The sequence below is a fragment of the Delphinus delphis genome, chromosome 13 (assembly GCF_949987515.2).
Source record: "Delphinus delphis chromosome 13, mDelDel1.2, whole genome shotgun sequence".
NCBI lineage: Eukaryota > Metazoa > Chordata > Mammalia > Artiodactyla > Delphinidae > Delphinus > Delphinus delphis.
Window position 1 is genome coordinate 6451824 of NC_082695.1, and position 22173 is coordinate 6473996.

At 50.0% G+C, this 22173-nt stretch overlaps 1 protein-coding gene across 4 annotated transcripts in view; it reads left to right on the plus strand.

Moving 5' to 3' along the window:
• The first annotated feature begins 933 nt into the window (after window positions 1–933).
• Window positions 934–22173, plus strand: part of RILPL1 (Rab interacting lysosomal protein like 1) — a 44785-nt gene continuing 23545 nt past the window's right edge. For all 4 annotated transcript variants that reach the window (XM_060027922.1, XM_060027919.1, XM_060027923.1 and 1 more), the window contains exons 1-2: window positions 934–1890; window positions 8863–9013. In XM_060027922.1, coding sequence (XP_059883905.1) covers window positions 1582–1890; window positions 8863–9013 — 460 coding nt within the window. In that variant the 5' untranslated portion in view covers window positions 934–1581. The remainder of the gene's footprint in view (window positions 1891–8862; window positions 9014–22173) is intronic.

Consider the following 22173-nt stretch of genomic DNA (forward strand, 5'->3'; position numbering starts at 1 on the left):
GAAATATTTGTAAAGTACCTAGAAAAATGCCTGGCCATAGTAAACACTCTGCATTTTTAAACTAAATGTAAAGCCAAAGCTCGATGCATTTTAAACCTTAAAAAATTTTAGTTTTAATTAACATGTGTCAGGTTGGGGTGGGTTTTTACAGCTACAAGGGCGTTCAGGGATTTTTTCTGACTTCAAGGAGCTTACAGTCTGATGCGGGGAGGAGTATGTGTAACCACAGTTAAAACTATGCAAAGAGCAGTTTTATGGGAGTAGGAGGCGGATGTGGGGATGCACAGGAGGGCGCCTAATTACGCATGCGTGGGGTGGGGGGCTGTTCAGGGAAGGCTCGCCTGGACGCGGAGGGGTGGTCTGATGGACAGGTGGATCTAGCCAGGTCAGAAGGACAGAGGGCTTGGGACAAGAAAGCTGAAATCCAAATCCCGGCCTCACCTCCTCTGTGAAGTGGTTTTTAGGTCACAAGGAGCCGCTAATAGACGTGGCTGGCGGGCAGCGCAGCCCGGCCGCTTAAGGACCAGAGGACCCCTCGACCCTTCTGCCCCTCTCCCGGGCGCCTCTCCTGGAGCGCAGGGCCTGGCGCCGCCAGGTCCGCCCGGTGACCTGGTCGGACGGGTCTACGAGCCTTGGGGTCCTCGACTCCTCCCCAGGATGGGCCGCATCCCGAAGTGCACCTCTTGAGCCCTCCATTTCTCTCCAGCGCAGGGGCCGCCCCAGACACTGTGAATCGTCCAGAGAGACCAGCAACCCGCACCCCTACCACCTCCTCCCCTTCTCTTCTGGGCTAATCTCGACTCCGCCGGGGCGGGAGTGGGAGAGGAGGAGCCAGGACCTGACTGGAGGAGGGGCGGCGCGTCCAGACGCGCGGTGGGGGGGGGACCGGCTGGAGCGGAGGGGGAGGGGGGAGGGGAAGGAAGGTCCCGCGGGTGGAGCGGCGGGGCGGGGGGCTGCGGAGCCGGTGGGTGAGGGTGCGGTGTCCGCAGGGACGCTGGGGCGCCCTCGGGCGGCGGAAGCCGGGCGCGCCCCTCTCCAGGCCGGGATCGGGGCGGGGCGCGCGGTATCCCCGCGGGGGGAGCTAATCAGCTGGCGTCGCCGCCGCCAAAGTTTCCCGGAGGAGCCACGGCCGCCCTTCCTTGCCAGGCCCCGGGCGTGGGGACTAGCCGCCGGCAAGGACTGTTTCAGAGGGCAGCAGGGCCCGCTCTCCAGCCAGACCCCGCGCCTCCATTGCGCCCAACTCAGATTCCCAACTTGGGAGGCGCCGCGGGCCTGCGCACGCGCGCGCCTTCCTCGCCTCCTCCTCCTCCTTCTCCTCGTTCTCCCCCCACTGGGGAGCAGGCTCCGGGCCGAGCCGGGCGCAGAGACCCGCGCCCCGCGCGCTGACCCCCGGCTCCCGGCCCGCCGCCTCCGCCCATGCCGACGCCCGCCGCCCCCCCGGTGCGCCCTCGCTCGAGGGCCAGCTAAGCGCGGGCCGGCGGCGGCGGCGAGAGGTGGGCCCGGCCCGGCGCTGCCCTCGACAGCGGCAAGTTTGGGAGTTGCACTAGTTTGCAGGGTGGGGGAGAGGCCGGGCGGGGGGCCATGGAGGAGGACCGGGGGTCGGCGTTGGCGGCCGAGTCGGCGCTGGAGAAGAACGTGGCGGAGCTGACCGTCATGGACGTGTACGACATCGCGTCGCTCGTGGGCCACGAGTTCGAGCGGGTCATCGACCAGCACGGCTGCGAGGCCATCGCGCGCCTCATGCCCAAGGTCGTGCGTGTCCTGGAGATCCTGGAGGTGCTGGTCAGCCGCCACCACGTCGCGCCCGAGCTGGACGAGCTGCGCCTAGAGCTGGACCGACTGCGCCTGGAGAGGATGGACCGCATCGAGAAGGAGCGCAAGCACCAGAAGGTGGGCGGTGGCCTCAGTCTGCCCATCCCGGCAACGTGGCCGCTGGGACCTAGGGGTCCTTCAGCACTGGGCAACTGTAGGTGCACACGTGTGTATACAGGGAATAGACGAGAGACGATCGGACTGGGTGAGGGAAGGAGGGAGGCCGCTGGCCCTCTTTTGCCCAGCCTGCGCACCCCCAGAGATTAAGAGTAGTTCTTTGGAGTCAGACCTGAGTTCCAATCCCACCTTTACCACTTAATAGCCCTGTGACCTTGAGTAAGTTATTTAACCTCTCTGTGCTTTATTTCCTCACATATCAAATGGTGATACTAATAGGACCCACCTTATGAAAATTAAATGGGATACTATCTAGAGTGCTTAGATAATATTATTCTTTTCCAGAAATGAAATAAGCGCCCCCGCCCTTCAGTGTTACCCGAGAAGATGTGATACCTGGCCGCATTCTTCATCCCACTCCAGAGCCCTCCAGAGCCAAGGGGATGTGACCTCCAGTCACTGAGCTTATTGACCGCCAGTCTCTGGGTTCTAATTTTCAAAAAGGAGCCCTGAACCCCAGTCCAGGGTTCCTCCTAGTTTATTAACCTGAGGTGGTTTCCCCACCTCGATTTTACTCTGCGAGGTAGGGATTATTCTCTTCATTTTACAGATGAAGAAACTGAGGATCACAGTGGGGCCGGGGGGGATTTGTCCCAAGGTAGTGCTGAGAGTCTCAGCCCCAGTGGAGGTAATTCTAGTGCCTCTTCCCCACCCTCTTTGAATTGGAGGAAGATGATTTGGGGCAGCTTTAAGGCTAAGCCTCTGTCTTGTGAACAAGCGCTGGGCTCATGAATCAGGGACTCCTCACTGGGCCGGGAGTCCAGACAAGGTGCCTGGGGAGAAGGAAGTGGGAGACGTGTGGTTTCCTGCCCCAACCTCAGCCCAGGGACGCTCCCTTCAGACTGAGAATGGGAGGAAACGCTTTTCCTTGGGGGATCAGGGCGTCTGAGCAGACTCTGACTTGCTGTGTGGCCTCAGGAAATCCAGTTGACCTCTCTGAAACTCTCTGGCCAGCCATCACATACTGTGTACTTTGAGGTCTGTGTCTTTTCAAGGAACAGAGCCCCGGCTGTGTTTGCAGTCTTAACCTAAGGGCAGACCCCTGGGTGATTAAGAGAACTAGTGTTCTGGAGGTTTGATTGTGTTTGCCCCCAAAGGTCCCTATGCGCTGGGATCAGGTAGGAAATTCAAGCTCCCAAGCCTTAGGCAAATTTTCCAGGATCACACTGGGAGCTTGAAAATGTCCCTGCCCTGTAATTAATGTCAAGATTCCCAGGAGCAGGGACTTGGGAGCTAGATAGCCTGGTTTCAAGCCCTGTCACTCACGGGCTGTGTGATCTTGGGCAAGTCACCTAGTCTCTCTGTACCTCAGTTTTCTCAGCTGTGAAATGGGGATAATAATAGTACCTATCTCATAGGATTGTGGTGAGAATTAAAGTGCTCAGGACAAAACCTGGGCCATTTCGAGGGCCTTACCACTGTTAACTATTGTTTTTAGGCTGGGAGAGGTTTTCACCGAGGGCTCTTAGGCTGATATTGGAGACACCAGATACCCCTACTCCTACCCCAGATCCTTCCATCTCTCCCGGGGGGTTGCGGAAGGAAGGGACCTTGAGATCCTCTCATACAACTGCCTCTTATTGACAGGGACTAAGGGACTTAGTCCAAGTCACACAAGAAGTCCTGGCACCTATGTCCCCACCCCAGCACTTTAGTTCTGCCGCAGCCAGACTGGCAGACACCCTTGAGAGCCATTGGAGGCCACTAGGCCTGGAGTCAGGTGGAATTCCCAGCCAGCTGCACTTGTCACTTCTGGAATGCTATCAGCCAGGAAGTAAACACCAGTGTGTTCAAAGCCAGCGCTCATTTGTCAAGACAGAGGACGATCTTTTCTAATTCGGAGGACAAAATCCTTTTTTTCCCCATCCCCGCTTCAGTCCCCTTTACTTCATATTCTTGGGATCAAGAGAGACTTGTCTGATTCCCCTCACCCCGTAAGCCTCAAAGGCTCTTCAAGGTGTTATTTCCACAGAAATCTTAGCATGTCCTTCATCTTATCTGTCTATCCGTTCATTCCTCCCTCCCACCTTCCCTCCCTCCCTCCCTCCCTTCCTTCCTTTTTTCTTCCTTCTCTCTCTCTCTCTTTCTCTTGACAAATACGGCTCCAGTAAAGCATGCACCCTCTCCTCCACCAACTCTTCCTCCCAAAAGATCCCCGGACTCAGCTCTGTTCATCACTCAGACCTAGGCCACCGTCTCATTATGTTCTACCTGGTTACTCCATCTGCAGCCTTGTTGACCGACTGCAGCTTGCAAAGTGCCTTTCGAGGTGACTTGGGTGATGCAAAGGAAAGGAAAACCAGATCCTCATCTCAGGCAGTGGGTGGGTAACAGGGAAGACAGGAAAAACACGCGAAGAGACTTTAGAAAGCAGTGGCTGTGCAGATACAAGTGCATATAATATAAACAACATACGTTGTTCATTTATTCACTCAACAGATATATTTATTGAGTACCTACTAATTGCCAGGCACTGTTCTGGGCGACAGTGGCGACCACAACAGGTGAGGTCTTTACCCTCAAGGACCTGACTTTCTAGTGCAGTGCTGTCCCATAGATATATAATGTGGCATGTCACATTGATAAAAAGACACAGATGAGGTTAATTTTTATTTTTTTGGCCGCACCAGCAATTGAACCCGGGCCCTCGGCAATGAAAGTGCAGAGTCCTAACCACTGGACCTCCAGGGAATTCCCCAGATGAGGTTAATTTTAATAACATATCTTATCAAACCCAGTCGTTCCAAAATATTATTTCAACATGTAATCAATGTAAAAAATTATTTTTTATTGAGATATAATTGACATATAACATTGTATTTGTTTTAGGCTTACATTATGATTTGACATATGTACATATTGCAAAATGATTACCACATAAGTTTAGTTAACATCCATCGCCACACATAGTTAAAAAAATTATTAATAAGGTATTTTGCATTCTTTTTTTCCTATTATGTCTTTGAAATTCAGTGAGTGTTTAACCCTCACTGCATGTTTCAATTCAGACCAGTGGCATTTCAAGTGCTCAGCAGATACATGTGGCTAATGGCTACTCTAATGGAATGGTGTGATTCTAGTGTGAGGAGATAGATTTGTTTAAACTTCTAAAAAATCTCAGCTTATGATAAGTGCCATGAAGAAGATAAAACAGGGAAATATAAAAGAGACTGGCCAGGGATGGTGTCTAGTTGATGGGGCAGTCAGGAAGGCTTCCCTGAGGAGGTGGCATCTGAGCTGAGATCTGAATGAAGTGTAAATGCCAGCCATAGAGAGATCTGGGGGAGGGGCATTCTGGGCAGGAGGTGCAGCCAGTGCAAATGCCCTGAGGTAAGAGTGAGCTTGGTGTGTGCAAGGAACACAAAGAAGGCTGGTGTGACAAGAGCAGAGCGAGTGAGGAAGAGGGGTAGGAGGTGAAGTCAGGGAGGTACAGGGGTCTGCTAATGCTGGGCCTCACAGGCCAGCATAAGGAGTTTGAAGACAGTGCTGAGAGGAGGCTAACGAGGTGATTGGTCAGGGGCCACTTCCTGGAAGAGCCTTTTTCGCTGGTATCGAGGCAAGATCAAATTCTCCATGGTCAGCTCAGAGGCAAGAACCAGCTCCCCCAGCATCAACTTTAGTTCATTGAGAGAAGAAAAAAAAGAACTGAGGATTAAAGTCTGTATTCATCTATTGCTGCTATAACTAATTACCACAAACTTACTCAAAATCACACAAGTTTATTATCACATTGGTAATATGAGATTATGAATAATATCAATATAGGTAATACTGGATAAAATTCTGGAGGTCAAAAGTCAGAAATGAGTCTCACTTGGGTTAAAATCGGGTGTCAGGAAATTCATTCCTGCGGGCAACTTTAGGGGAGAATCCATTTCCTGGCCTTTTGCAGCTCCTGGGAGCCAGCTGTATCCTTTGACTTGTGACCCCTTCCTCCATCTTCAAAGTCATCAGCGTAGCATCTTCAGATCTCTAACTCTGATCTCTGCTTCACGACCCGGGGAGCCGACCCTCGCCCCCTGCAGTGGAGGCACAGAGTCTTAACCACTGGACCACCAGGGAAGTCCCCACGTGGTCTCTGATTCTGCCCTTCCTGCCTCCTTTCATTTTTAAGGACCCTTGTGATTACATTGGGTCCACCGGGATAACCAGGAGCATCTCCCCATCTCAGGGTCCTTAACTGAATCACATCTGCAAAATCCCTTTTGCCATGTAAATTTCCATATTCTCAGGTTCCAGGGATGAGAATATGGACCTCTCTGGGGACCATTGTTCCACCTACCCCAGCCAGTTACACTTGAGATAGCACTGGGGCCCTCTGTGTGCTCAGCCTGTGTCAGGTGGGAGCAGAGAGGACCAGGGCAAGAAGAGCCTGATTCAGCTTCCAGCCCACACCTGCCTGTGGGAAGGTCCCGTGGCCACTTCATCATTCCACCACCACTTTCGCCCTCTGGCCCCACCCTTCACCTCCCCTGGTGACCTTGAAGCAGCTGTGCGAGTACTTAGTTATTACCTCTCATATCCCCAGTGCAGCGGGCTTCCTGACAAAGGAGATAGGATTTAGGAACTTATTTAAAAGATGAAAGGAGGCGATGCTGACATCCGGCCACCTGGGCCGGCTTGGGATGGGCTGTAAGAGGACCAGAAATCAGCAGACATATGTTTAGCACTTTCTGGGTACTGGGCCCTATTCCAAACATCTACATATATTAACCATTTAATCCTCATGACACCCCACGGGGGTAGATATAGCACTGTATTCCTCATTTCCGAGGCACCCTAAGGTTGAATAACTTGTCCAAGATCAGCTAGTAAGTGGCGGAAACAGAATTCAAACTCAGGTCAACAGGCTCCAGTATCCATGCTTTAAACCAGCATTCTATGCAGTTTATGATTTTACAAAATCTCTCTTTTTTTTTTTGGTAACAGCTTTACTGAATATAATTCACATACCATACAATTCACCCATTCAGAGCATACAATTCAGTGGTTTTTAGTTTATTCACAGAGCTGTGCAACCATTACTACAATCAATTTTAGAACATTTTCATTACTCCGAACAGAAAACACAGACTCATTAACAGTCATTCCTCACTCCCTGCCAACCCTTCTGCCCCTAGAAAGCTGCCAGTATGCTTTCTGTATCTATGGATTTACGTATTGTGGCCATTTCCCATCAACGGAGCCAAGCACTGTGTGCCCTTTTGTGACCAGCTGCTTTTGCTCAGCATCATGTTTTCAAGGTTCATCCAAATTGTAGCATATGTCAGTATTTCATCCCTTTTTGCCTGACTCATATTCCAGGTACACCACCTTTTATTCATCTTTTCATCAACGGATGGACATTTGGGTTGTTTCTACCTTTTGGCGATTATGAATAGTGCTGCTGTGAACATTCATGTACCTGTTTTTGTGTGGACACATGTTTTCATTTCTCAGACCCTACAAGTGGAATTGGTGGGTCATATGGTAACTATGTGTAACTTATTGAGGAACTGCCAGACTGTTTTCCACAGTGGCTGCACCATTTTACATTCTTACCAGCAATGCCCAGGGTTCCAATTTCTTCACATTCTTGCCAACACTTGTTATTATGTGTTTCTCTGATTACAGCCATCCACAAAATAATTTTTATAGACATCTTATTTATCCTCACATTCAACCCTGTGAGCCTTTATTTTTTTATTTTATTTTTTTACTGAAATACAGTTGACACAATATTATATTAGCCTCAGGTGTGCTATACAGCGATTTAACATTTGCATACATTATGAAATGATCACCAAGTTAAGTCCAGTAACCATCTGTCCCCGTACAAAGTTATTACAATACTACTGACCACATTCCTTATGCCGTGTATTACATCCCTCTGGCTTATTTATTTTGTAACTGAAGGTTTGTACCTCTTAATCCCTTTCACCTATTTCACTCCCCCTCCAGCGCCTCCCCTCTGGCAACCACCTGTTTGTTCTCTGTGTTTTGTTCGTTTGGTTTGTTTTTTAGATTCCACAAATAAGTGAGATCATATGGCATTTGTCTTTCTCTGTCTGACTTATTTCACTTAGCATAATACTCTCTAGGACCATACATGTTGTTACAAATGACAAGATTTCATTCTTTCTTATGGCTGAGTAGTATTCCATTGTATATATGGACCACATCTTCTTTATCCACTCGTCTATTGATGGACACTTCGGTCGCTTCCACGTCTTGACTGTTGTAAATAATGAATGCTACTGTAAACATAGGGGTGCATGTATCTTTTCAAATGAGTGTTTTTGTTTTCTTCACTGTGAGTTTTTATAGTAGGGCTCCCCAACTAAGGGAAACAGCCTCAGATTTGTAGAGTGAGTCGTCCAAGTCTGCTTGAAGAGATTCCTGTTTCAGATCTACAGGTTGCTCCAGGGCCAGGTGGTATCCCTGGGATCTTTGCAGCCCCTTTCTCCCTTGGAGAGAGGTTTGTCTTGATGGAGGGTCTGTCCAAAGATCAGGGACGTGACCTGTGACCTCCCTAGAGAGATTGGTATGTTTGGGTCCCTGCAGCCTGGGGCTGCCCCTCCACCCTCTCTCTCCTGTCTAGACAGTTAGAAGGTACAGTTCCAATGCCATTGTTGTCTTCAGGGCATTTCTAACTTGGCCAGGTCCTAACGGCATAAATGCATGCCTTGCCCAGAGGAAGGACACCTTCTGTTTTTTGTGAAGTTGCCATGTGGGCTAGTGATGGCCTGATCTGCTCACCTGCCGATGCTTGGTTCTCATGGAGAAGGGAACAACCCAAAGCCCCAGCAGCCCTGAGCTGCTCCCGAGGGTCAGGGGGATAAGGCTGCTGCCCTGAGCAGGCTGTGACCCCACTCCGGCCCCTCACCCCCGCAGGAGCTGGAGCTGGTGGAGGACGTGTGGCGAGGGGAAGCGCAAGACCTCCTTTCCCAGATCGCCCAGCTGCAGGAGGAGAACAAGCAGCTCATGACCAACCTCTCCCACAAGGACGTCAGCTTCTCTGAGGAGGAGTTCCAGAAGCATGAAGGTAAGAGGAGGGGCCAGCATGGGAGGTGAGGGGAAGGCTCTTCCCACTGCCATCACCGGCATCACGAGTGACAGGAGCGTGGTCCCCAAGCAATGCTGTCTCATGTCATTTGGATTCTCACCATCACTCTGCCCGAGAGACATTGTGTAGCCTGGTGTACAGGTGATGAAACCGAGAGGTTCATTTGACAAATTGTTCAAGGGTCCTCACTTTTCCAGCCTCTTCTCTAGGCACTGGGTATACACATTGGGCAAGACAAAGCCACCGCCCTCGGGAAGCTTATGTTCTAGTGCAGAGGAGATAGGTGATAACTATGTAAACAGACAGATGACACAGTTCCAGATTCTGACCAGGGTTATGGAAGAACTAAAATCTGGGGGGGATATGATAGAGGTGACTTGGTGGGGTGCTTCTTTGCATATGGTGATCAAGGAGGGCCTCTCTGATGAGGTGACATTTGAGCCCTAATGAAGTCATGGAGTGAGCCATGCAAATATCTTGGGGGGAAAGCAGGTGCAAAGGCCCTGGGGCATGACTGTTTATGGAAACCAAGGAGACCAGTGTCACAGAAGATGATCAAGGCCAAGGGTGGTTAAAGATGAGGTCAGTGGGGTAAGCAGGGCTCAGATCACATAGCCCCTTAGAGGCCAAGGTCTGGATTTTATTCTAAGTGTGCTGGGAAGAAATTTGAGGTGCTTGTCACGGGTACACGTTTAACAATGAGCAACCCAGGGTGGCCACCCAGATCTGAATGGTGCTGGAGCCCCCCAACTGTCATTCATCCTACGAACAGTTATCTAGAACCTTGACTCCAGGCCTTTGCTGGTGCTGGAGAAGCAAAGACAGACAGAGGGGTTTGGCCTGGGCCCCCGTGCGCTGCCTCAGCTGTGGGCCCCCCAGCAGCCTCCTTCTCATTCAGAGGCTGGCTCTGATCGCAAGGAATCTCAGGCCCAACTCTTTAGTCTGGGTGAACTTCCTGGGTCCCTATACAAGCCCCCTCCTCACGTTTGTTGGGAAGGGGGTGGACTTCCGTGGGGGCCTGAAGTTCAGAACTCGTGTTTACCACTCTGTGAGAATAAGGTAGCACACTGTGTAAGGACCGTAGGGACCAAGGAAAAAGGAATTGTTTGACCTGGTTGCTGGCATCCTCTTTTCCTTGGGTTTCCTTTGTTGAGATCTGAGTCGTGCAGTGAAAACAAAAGTCGTAGTGGTGGTAAGTGTTGGTGCTAGAGCCAGGCTGCCCAGTGTGAATCCTAACCCCATACTTACTGGCTGAGGGACCTTGATCAAGTCACTTGACCTTGGTGTGCCTTCAGTGCCCCCTGTAGAAATGGGGGCCATAACCATATCTCCCTCATAAAGTTGTTGTGAGGATTAAATGAATTAATACGTGTAAACTGAGTAGTACCTGGTGCCCACACTCAGCAAGTGTTAACTGTTGTTACTGTTGTTATCGAATCCAATCTCCTTTTTGAAAAGAGGAGGAAAGCAGGCTGAGAGGGTGCATCGTTCCTCTTTACGGCTCAGCAGCACTCCGTTGTCTGTTTGGACCACGTGTTGTTTATCTGTTCATCCACCGATGGACGCTGAGCTGTTTCCAACTTTTGGCTATTGTGGAGAGTACCGCTGTGAAGGTTCTGGTACCTTCATGTTTTTGTGTGGACATGTGTTTTCGGTGCTTTGAGGTATATACCTCAGCATGGAATTGCTGAGTCCTGTGGTAACTGTGTTGAACTTAGTGAGGTGCCCACAGCCATCTTTTGTTTTTTTTGGTTTTGTGGTTTTTTAGATGTTAGTCGTCTCCCTAATTAATATCGTTTGGAATCCTACCTTATGGTCTGGTGGGTTTTATTTTATTTTGTTTATTTATTTATTCATATTTATTATTTATTTGGTTGCGCTGGGCCTTAGTTGCGGCTTGCCGCTCCTTAGTTGTGGCATGCGAACTCTTAGTTGTGGCACACATGTGGGATCTAGTTCCCTGACCAGGGATCGAACCCGGGCCCCCTGCATTGGGAGCGTGGAGTCTTATCCACTGCGCCACCAGAGATGTCCCCATAGCCATCTTTTGGTCTGTGACATTTCTGCAGGGCACCCAGAGGCCTCCAGGGGTGACCTTGGAACTCCCCCTGCCTACCCCAGTGATGCCCTAGAGGCCGCAGGTCCCCCAGGCACGGGCCCGAACACCCTAAGGCGCTCGGTTGCATGTGTGTGCACACGGCACCCCCCGTGTGGGAGAGCTTGGCCTCGGCTCTCTACATCCCTGCTGGGCTCTTCATCAGACAGCCCACACGGGTACCATCTGAGACGCACTTAATTGGCATCTCGCGTGGGTCCAGCTCCCGGGTGTGAGCTCGGGGAGCCTCCGGTGTTCGGTGTTCAGCTCGACAGCAGCCCTCACCCTAGTGGAGAAACTGGGCAGATGCCAGGCATGCCTTTCACAGTTATTTTTATTCTGCCTGGGAAGCCATGGGAACACAATAAGGGCAAAAGCATGTCTTCCACCTGTGAGAGGAACAGACACTGGGCCGGGGGGTCCCTGGGAGGAGGTGCAGCCCATGAAGTTAGACTGTGTGTCTGGTACCACTTTAGGCAGCGGGGCAAGGCCTAGGGGCAAACAGGATTTAGGGGGTGAGTGGGCTGGGATGCCCGCTTAGAAGAGCCAACCTGCCCGGAACAGTGCTGCTTTCCCAGCCGTTAATACTGGGCACTGCGACGTAGAGAACAAGCGTATGGCTACCAAAGGGGGAAGGGGGAGTAGGATGAATTGGGAGAATGGGATTGACACATATACACTACTCTGTATAAAATAGATAACTAATGAGAACCTACTGTATAGCACAGGGAACTCTACTCAGTGTTCTGTGGTGACCTAAAAGGGAAGGAAATCCAAAAAAGAGGGGATATATGTGTACGTATAGCTGATTCACTTTGCTGTACAGCAGAAACTAACACAACCATGTAAAGCAACTATACTCCAATAAAAATTAATTTAAAAAAAATACTGGGCAGTGTGCTCAGAGCACCCGCCAGTCTCCTGTCTCCCCCTCCCTGGAAGTCTCCAGATTAAAAAGCACTTCCCTACTTCTTGTATTTGGAAATCGTCTTGTCAGCACCTGGAAACTACTAGTTAGCACATGCGGAGATGAATTACAGATATGGAAGCAATTGGACTGGAGGCATGGGGGTGCAGAGATACACTCAAGCGTCTGGAAAAAAATCCTTGGGCTCTGGACAAACAACTCTGTCACGAGGAGAGGATGAAAACTGACCACGTATCCATTTTCTGAAGGGCAGCTGAGAACAGCACTGTCCAAAAAAAGTGTAAGGCAATGCACTGGTTGCTCTTCCAGTTGTGTACATATTTCTCCTTTTACCAAAAAATGTAAGGCAAGCCACAGATATGACTATGATTTTTCTAGGTGTAGCATTAAAAGAAAGTGAAAAGGACAGGTGAAAGTAATTTCATTAATATTTTTATTTAACCCAGTAGATCCAAGATATCATCCTTCAACATGTAATCAATTTAAAAATGATCAGTTGGGGGGAATTCCCTGGTGGTCTAGTGGTTAGGACTCTGTGCTTTCACTGCTGAGGGCCTGGGTTCAATCCCTGGTCAGGGAACTAAGATCCTGCAAGCCTCATGGTGCAGCTGAAAGAAATAAATAAAAATTTTAAAAATTAAAAATTATCAGTAGGGTATTTTGCATTTTTTTCATATTAAGTCTTTGAAATCTGGTGGGTTATTCATTTATATATAATATAATATATATATGTATGTTTTACTGTGATAACATACACGTAAAATTTCTCACCTTAAGCTGGGACAAAGTGAGAGAGCGGCATGGACATATATACACTACCAAATGTAAAATACATAGCTAGTGGGAAGCAGCCGCATAGCACAGGGAGATCAGCTCTGTGCTTTGTGACCACCTTGGGGGGTGGGTTAGGGAGGGTGGGAGGGAGGGAGATGCAAGAGGGAAGAGATATGGAGACATATGTGCAGGTATAACTGATTCACTTTGTTATAAAGCAGAAGCTAACACACCATTGTAAAGCAATTGTACTCTAATAAAGAGGTTAAAAAAAAATTCTCATCTTAACCATTTCTAAGTGTATAGTTCAGCAGCGTTAAGAACATTCACATTGTTGTACAACCGGACTCCGGAACTGATCTTGCAAATGTAAACCTCTGTCCCCATTAAACAATAACTCTCCATTTCTCCCTCCCCCAGCCCTTGGCAACTGGCATTCTACTTTCTGTCTCTATAATTTTGACTACTCCAGGTAGCTCACATAAGTAGAATCATACAATATTTGTCTTTTTGTGACTGGTTTTTTTTCACTGAGCATAATGTCCTTGAGTTTCATCCATATTGTAGTTGTGTCAGAATTTCCTTCCTTTTTAAGGCAGAATAATATCCCATTGAATGGACAGACCACATTTTGTTGATCTACCCATCTGTTGATGGCTGATGTGTATTTTACATTTTCAGCACATGTCCATTTGTACGTGTCCTATCTCAGGTGCTCCATTGCCACTAGTGACTGCTGAGTTGGACACACAGAGCTAGAATATTCTTGGAGATGTGCCTGGGTAGAGCAGTCTATTATAAGGGGAATGGGCTGTGGAGTGAGGTGGACCTGAGTTTAAATCTCAGACCACTCTTACCAATGGGTCACCTTGTTCCCATCCTCAGGTTCCTCACCTGTAAGGTGGGTGTGGCAACTCCTGACACCCAGGACTGTTGAGAAAAATATATACAGCATCAAACGCAGAACTAGTCAATAAAAGATAGCCCTGGGGGGCTTCCCTGGTGGCGCAGTGGTTGAGAGTCCGCCTGCCGATGCAGGGGACACGGGTTCGTGCCCCGGTCCGGGAGGATCCCACGTGCCGCGGAGCGGCTGGGCCCGTGAGCCATGGCCGCTGAGCCTGCGCGTCTGGAGCCTGTGCTCTGCAATGAGAGGCCGCGACACTGAGACGCCCGCGCACTGCGATGAAGAGTGGCCCCTGCTTGCCACAACTAGAGAAAGCCCTCACACAGAAACGACCCAACACAGCCAAAAATAAATAAATAAATTTATTTTTTATAAAAAGATAGCCCTGAGGGCAATTACGTCGCTTTTGTCCTACCAGGGGAACCTTTTGTGGGACCCGAGGGTAGCTGATATGAATTTCACCTCAATAGACGTCGTCTGTGCACCTTCTATATAGGACTTTCTCCGTATGCTTGCTCTATTAGTTTCCTGGGGCCACTGTAACAAATGACCACAAACTGGGAGGCTTCAAACAAAGAAATGTATTCTCTCACAGATCTGGAGGCCAGGGGTCCAAAATCAAGGTGTCAGCAGGGCTGTGCTCCCTCCCAAGGTTCTAGGGGAAGAAGCTCCCGCCTCTTCCAGGTGGCAGCTCTTGGCCTGTGGCTGCGTCACTCCAAGCTCTGCCTCTGTTGTCACGTGGCCTCCTCTGCGGGTCTGCGGGTCTGACTCTCCCTCTCCTTTCTCTTATAAGGACCCAGTCATTGGATTTAGGGCCCACCCTCACTTAGCCTGACCTCCCCTTAACTTAATTACATCTGCAAAGACCTGTTTTCAAGTAAGGTCACCTTCTGAGGTTCCAGGTGGACGTGAAGTTTGAGGGGACATTATTCTCTCCGGTACACTTGCTGATAACATAAGGAGCTTGGGCTGTGAGACTTTGAGAGGCAGAAGAGTGGTCGCAAGAGTGTGGATTCTGGGGACTTCCCTGGTGGCGCAGTGGTTAAGACTCCTCGCTCCCGATACAGGGGGCCCGGGTTTGATCCCTGCTCAGGGAACTAGAGCCCACATGCTGCAACTAAGGCCCAGCGCAACCAAATAAATAAATAAATATTTTTTAAAAAGTACTATGAACAAAAGGTGGTCTGTCCATGTAATGGGATATCATTCAGCCATAAAGAGGAATAAAGCACTGATGCACACCACAACGTGAAAGAAAAAAAAAAAGTGTGGATCCTAGAGCCAGACGGCCGGAGCTTGAATCCTGGTATTAGCTGTGTGGCCTTGTAAAAGTTAACGAGCTACTGTGCACCTGGGGTTCCTCGGCTACACAAGGCGGGCAGCAGGGGTCCTACTTCGTAAAGGATTCGGAGGATAAAATGAGTTAAGTTCTGCTTGTGTCAGCATCTTCTAGAAGGAGACCCGAGGCGAAGATGTTCCTCTGCAGGTGATTCATTAAGGAAGCAGCCCTAGAAAAGACTATTGGGGAAGTGGAGGAATCAGGACAGGGAAAGGAGGAAGCCCAACGAAGTCCATGCAAGGCAGCGAGCTCTAGGGTGTGAGTTACTCCTCAGAGTTGCCCTGCCCATAGGCATGGGGCCTGTATTTTCTTACACAGCCTGCCAGCCAGGGAGCCCAGGGTGCCTGGTCAGTAGCAAAAGCACACTGAAGGGGCTTCCCTGGTAGCGCAGTGGTTGAGAGTCCGCCTGCCGATGCAGGGGACACGGGTTCGTGCCCCGGTCCGGGAAGATCCCACATGCCGCGGAGCGGCTGGGCCCGTGAGCCATGGCCGCTGAGCCTGCGCGTCCGGAGCCTGTGCTTCGCAATGGGAGGGGCCACAACAGTGAGAGGCCCGCGTACAGGAAAAAAAAAAAAAAAAAAAAAGCACACTGAAGAGGGGCGAGGGGTGAACACAGGGATCCGAGGGGGTCTGAGCACCGCTTCATCCGTGGTGAGCGCTGAGCCCAGTAGCTGGTGACGGCAGGTGCTTGATAAACACTGGTGATCATCACCACCCAGTATCAAAGGCGGTTTTCTGGCTCTGGGGGAGTGAAAAACGTGTGGGTCTGGTACTAAGAGACCCGGATTATGCTCCAAATGGCCACTAACTAGCAGATTTGGGGCAAGCGGCTCAATCTTCTCAGGGTCTTTTCTTCTTGTAGAGACTGAGGGGCACAGACAGTATGGGTTTGTGGGTGTTGGTGGTGGTTTTGGTCTTTAACAATAGAAACTATCACATGTATTCATTCATGTCGTAAAAGTTGAAACAAAACTCAAGAAAAACGTGAGAATTCCCTTTGCCTCCTTCCTCACTCACCAGAGGGAAGACCATCCCTCTCTCTGCATTTACACACATATTCCACGTGCGTGTTGTTTTTAAATAAGAAAAATCTCCTACAGTGCTGGCGATGACATTGCAGGGAATGTGTTTTGTTTTTAAAATAAAAGGGATTATGCTGTATGGATTGTCACTTGCCTTTCTTTTTTTAACAAATTATAATTATGTGTTTATTGTTTGGATTGCCCTTTTAGAAAAATTGACAAGCAAGTCACAGAACATAACATTAACAGTTTTAAAGTGTACAATTCAGTAGCATTTAGTACATCATTTAATGTATTTATAATGTTGTGTCATCATCACCTCTATTTAGTTCCAGAACATTTTCACCACCCGCAAAGGAGACCCTGCACCCACAGCAGTCACTCCCCACTCCCCCCTCCTGCCAGCCTTTGGTAACCTCCAGTCTACTCTCTGTCTCTATCGGTTTACCTATTCTGGACATTTCATATAAGTGGACTCATACAATATGTGGCCTTTTGTGTCTGTCTTCTTTCACTCAGCATCATGTTTTCAAGGTTCATCCACATTGCAGCCTGTGTCAGTGCTTCATTTCTTTTTACGGTTGAATAATATTCCATCATTCGGATAGATCACATTTTTTTAATCCATACGTCTGTTGATGGACATTTGAGCTACTTCCATCTTTTGGCCATTGCGAATACTGCTGCTGTGACTTTGTCACTTGCCTTTTGCTTCTTTTTAAAAAAGGTTGGGTTTTTTTTGTTTTTTATAAATTTATTTATTTATTTGTTTGTTTTTGGCTGCATGGGGTCCTCGTTGCTGCACGCGGGCTTTCTGTAGTTGTGGCGAGAGGGGGCTACTCTTCGTTGCAGTGCGCGGGCTTCTCATTGCGGAGGCTTCTCTTGTTGCAGAGCACGGGCTCTAGGTGCACGGGCTTCAGTAGTTGTGGCACACAGGCTCAGCAGTTGTGGCTCACGGGCTCTAGAGCGCAAGCTCAGTAGTTGTGGCGCACAGGCTTAGTTGCTCCACGGCATGTGGGATCTTCCCCGACCAGGGATCGAACCCGTGTCCCCTGCATTGGCAGGCGGATTCTCAACCACTGAGCCACCGGGGAAGCCCTTGCCTTTTTCTTTTAACTGGCTACATAGTGTCCCATTGTGTGGAAAGTACCTGTTTAATCATTTCCTTGCTAGTGGATGTTTAGATCATTACCAGTTTTCGCTACTACAGACTCGGGACCTGGGACTGACCTTGCACTTGCTTCTCTGTGCACTTGCCCGAATGTCTCTTTTAGATCCCAGGGTCTTGCATTGCTGGGGTGACTAAACAGTTACTCAGAACTCTCCTGGCTTTTGTCTATGTCTGCGAGTCTGTTAAAAACACTTAACCTTTTAATTTTTCGAAGCACTTTCGTAACGACGCTTGGACTTAGCAGCAACCTTTGGAGCAGGGAAAACTGGCATTTCTATTTTATAGATAAAATAACAGCTAACACTTAGAGACTCTTACTCTGTGCCAGGCCTGTTGTGAGCGCTTCATGTAGATCAACATATGCAGCCTCACGAGAGCCCCCCAGGTGGGGCCTCCACATGATCCCCATTTGCAAGTGAGAAAACAGGCACAAGGCACAAGTTCAGCTGCAAGGGAAGTGGCAAAGCCAGGAATGAGTCCAAGTAATCTAGCTCCAGACTCTAAGCTCTTTACCGTTTGTTCTCTAGCTTCTTGGTCCTACAGCTACCGACACCCATGACAGACGGGGAGTTCCCTGATGGTCCAGTGGTTAGGATTCTGGGCTTTCACTGCCGTGACCCGGGTTCTATCCCTGGTCCGGGAACTGAGATCCCACAAGCCGTGAGGTGCAGCCAAAAAAACCCATTGCTGTCTTTGGGAGTTCCCTGGCGGTCCAGGGGTTAGGACTCGGCACTTCCACTGCGGTGGCCCGGGTTCAATCCCTGGTCGGGGAACTTGGATGTAGCTGGGCTCCAGGTCCAGGTTTCCTTTCTCTGGGCTCATGCTCCCCTGCGCCCACCCCACATAGCTGTTCTGCTCACCTGATTTCTCCAGGAGTGGAATCTGCCCCCCACCAAGGATTAAATTTCACGAGTTGGGCCCTTGATGCCCCTGCCTGGAGCCTTTGCGGGACAGGTGCTCAGAGAGCAGTGAATACTTTCGTGGCTTTTTCACAGACTCTGCCTACACCTGATTTCAGCCCTCCTCCTCCACACAGACAGACAGACAGACACACACACACACACACACACACACACACTCGCTCATGCACTGTGTCTAAGGAGCGCTTTTTTGGGAGACGTTAGCAGTGTCCTCTTGTCACACTAGCCCAGGCCCAGGCCCCGCCTTGCAGCAGTGGCCCAGGAGTTTTGGGAGGGGGACACCTGGTGCCCAGAACCCCCAGATGGCCCTGTGTTTCCCCATTGCAAGTCTGGGGGCCCTTCAGCTCAGGAGTCCAGCTGAAGAGCATCCTTTGAGAAGCAAGGAGTGTCTGAAGAAATAACTGACTTTATAAACTCCAAGTGGAACGTGTAGTTATTCTTTTTCATAGCTGTATAGTATTCCATTTCTTGTTCGTATCAAGGTTTATCTATTCATTCTACTATTTCTTAAATATTTATTTTCCTTATTTTTTTGGCTGCGTCGGGTCTTAGTTGCAACACACCAGGGAAGTCCTTGGTTCTCTGATCTTTGTTGAGGCATGCGGGATCTTACCTTATGGCGTGAGGTCTCTTCTTGGCAGTGCTTGGGCTTCTCTCTAGTTGTGGCGCATGGGCTCCAGAGCGCGTGGGCTCTGTAGTTTGCAGCACGCGGGCTCAATAGTTGTGGCACGTGGGCTTAGTTGCCCCGAGGCATGTGGGATCTTAGTTCCCCAGCCACGGGTTGAACCCACGTCCCCTGCATTGGATTCTTTACCACTGGACCACCAGGGAAGTCCCTATTCGTTCTCCTGTTGATAGGCGTCATGGCGGTTTACAGTTTGGGGCTATGATGAATGAAGCTGCTGTGAACGCTTTTGCACGTCTTGTGCTGTACAGATTGTCCCTACTGTACTTACCAGTGTATCTGTCTTTTAAATAGCCACGTAGTGTCCGCTCTTCCTGCAGTTTATTGAACCATCCTTCTACTGGCGATCACGTGCACTGTGCATGAAGGCCTGTGGGGGTGTATGCCCAGCATCAGCTGCTGGTTCACAAAGGATGTGTAACAGCAGTAGTAGGTGACGCCTATTGGTTTTCCCAAGTAGCAACCCCTCCGGCAGCTCAGAGGAGCATTCCTGTTGCTCCGCCTTCTCTCCAGCACTTACATTGACAGTCCTTTTCAGTTTAGCCGTCCTGGTGAGGATGCTTGCCCCTTCTCTCCATCTCTGCCTCTCCACTCCTGCTTGGGCTGGCATCTCTGAGGGCCTTGAGCAGCTTCTCTGCATCTCTCAGCCTCCTAGCTTGGTATGAGGTCCAAGGAGGAAGCTGAGTGGTCTGAGGGGCAGAATGGATGCCCCAGGCCCACCAGTAGGAAAAGATCCTATTTCATGGCCTTGTGTGATTTCCTAGTGTACGTATTTTATATGTACAGCATTGTCAGAGAGGTGGAATAAAGAAAAGCATCATGGGACTTTCCCTGGTGGTCCAGTGGTTAAGACTCTGTGCTTCCACTGCAGGGGGCACGGGTTCGATCCCTGGGCAGGGAACTAAGATCCTGCGTGCCGAGCGGCGTGGCCAAAAATTAAAAAAAAGAAAGAAAGAAAGAAAAGAAAAACATCAGCGTGTCCCCACTTTGCAGGTGAGGAAATGGAGGTTCAGAGAGGTTAACATCACTTCAGAAGTCAGAGGCCATATGCTGTGATGGAACCCAGGCGTTCAAAGTCATCCTTATTGCCTCCGGGGCCTCCCAGTCACTCAGCTGACAGCTTTTCTCATCACAATTCCTTTCCTTCCAGCTTGTCTCATTTGCATACCAGGCACCCCTGCCCTCCTGTGAGTCTTTCCTCTATGGCTGTCCCTTCCTGGTCTCCTTGGCCTGACCCTCCAGCTCCGTGCAGGCTCTACGTGTTGAGATCCTGAGGTTCTTGTTGCCCCTTTAGAGGAAAATCCAGCCTCCTTACCTGGCCTCCGAGGCCCCGCACGGTCCAGCCTCACTCCCGGCTCAAGCCTGTATCACCCCCTCAGCCACTGTGCTTCGGCCACTGGCACTACCCTCCAGCGCCTCAGATGCGCTCCTCCCATAGGGCCCCTGCCTGGGAACGCTCGTCCGCGTCACCTGGCTGCCCTTCCCCCCTTCCGGTCTCAGCATTAATGACCCTTGTCCAAGAGGCCTTCCTGCACCCGCAGTCTACATTGGGTCTCCCTCATCATTCTTTCTCAGCCCCCGTTGAGTCTTTCACAGTACTTGTTATGGTCTGTAATGACACACACATCTGTCTAATGCCTGTAAGTTGGTGAGAGCAGAATTGTACCACACTTATTTGCCATCATGACCCTAGCGATTAGCTCAGTGTCAGGTATACAGCAGGTGCCCGATAAATACTTGAGGAATGAATGTCGAACGTGTATGCACAGTAAAATGTGAGTACTCCCAGCAGGTGGCCCTGTCTGGAACAAAGTATGGGCTGGAGTCTGCCCCATGGTGACACATTCTGGTGACCTGCCAGGAGCTTCTGAGTCTTGTCCCCCAGTGGGGAGGCAGCATGGCATCATGGAGAGGACACAGGACTTGGAGTCAGAAAACTTGAGTTTGAGCCCCAGCTCCGCCAGAGCCTAGCTGTGCGACTTTGAACAAGTCTGTCTCTGGACCTCAGTTTTCCGTATCTGTAAAATGGGACTCATGTTAAAACGGCCACAACAATAATACCCATTTCCAGTGGTTGGGAGTGAGAATGAAATAGGGTCGAGGGTGTAAAGCAGTTTATCCTTACTGGGCTTAGTAGGAGTGAGCTATACGTTGGGAACGTGGAGGGGAACCAGTCCCTCTTCCATCAGCCAGCCTGGAACATCTACCGCGTATGAAGCCCCAGACTACAGAGACGATTGAGACAGGATGGCTGCCTTCTGGGACCGGCCTGCCTTTGTGCCTGTTACATAAAGCCTCCAGCTCATCAAGGGCAGGGTCTGGGTCTTCTCTGGGTTTGTAGCCCCAGCAGCATCACACACCGTTCTAGACACGCACCATGAATGCTCGTTCATCGTGGTGACTGCCTGCTTGGGAATATCCAGGACATGAGGAGGGCGGCCAGCAGAAAAGCTGGGATGGAGCGGCTTAGAGAAGGGAGTCCCATGGGGAGAATAGCTGAGGAATCACCCACATAGGTTCTTTTCCCCAGGGCCTGGTCGTCTAGTGGTATGTCCCCTGAGTCCCATAGGGGAGGAAAATTGGAGAGAAGCAATGGTTTCTCCCTTGTTAATCTGTGGTTGAGCCTGACTACCACTCTCCCCGGCTCTGGTCTCCTGGGGAGCGGGGATTAGCTCTCAGGCTTAGTGCCTATGAGAGGCTGAATAATGGGCCCCCTAAATATCAGGTTTTAATCCTTGGAACCTGTGGCTGTTACGTTATATGGTAAAATATTTACAGATGTAACTTAGTCAGAATCTTCAGATGGGCATTTATCCTGTACTATTTGGGTGCATCCTAAATGCCATCACAAGTGTCCTTATAAAGAGGAGGCAGAGGACTTCCCTGGTGGTCCAGTGGTTAAGACTCCGTGCTCCCAATGCAGGGGGCATGGGTTCAATCCCTGGTCAGGGAAGTTCCACATGCCTCACTGTGTGGCCAAAAAAAAAAAATTTTTTTGAAAAGGAGGCAGAGAGAGATTTGACACAGAAGAGAAGGAGGCATGTGACCACAGAGGCAGAGACTGGAGTGATGGGGCCCCAAGCCAAGGAACGCTGGCAGCCACCAGAAGCTGGAAGAGGCCAGGAACAAATTCTCCCCTAGAGTCTCCAGAGGGAGCACAGATGTGGTGACGTCTTGATATTGGACTGACGTTTGATTTTTTTTTTTTTTTTTTTTTGCCCGTGCTGCATGGCTTCCAGGATCTCAGTTCCCCAACCAAGGATAGAGCCCAGACCACGGCGGTTAAAGCCCGGAATCCTAA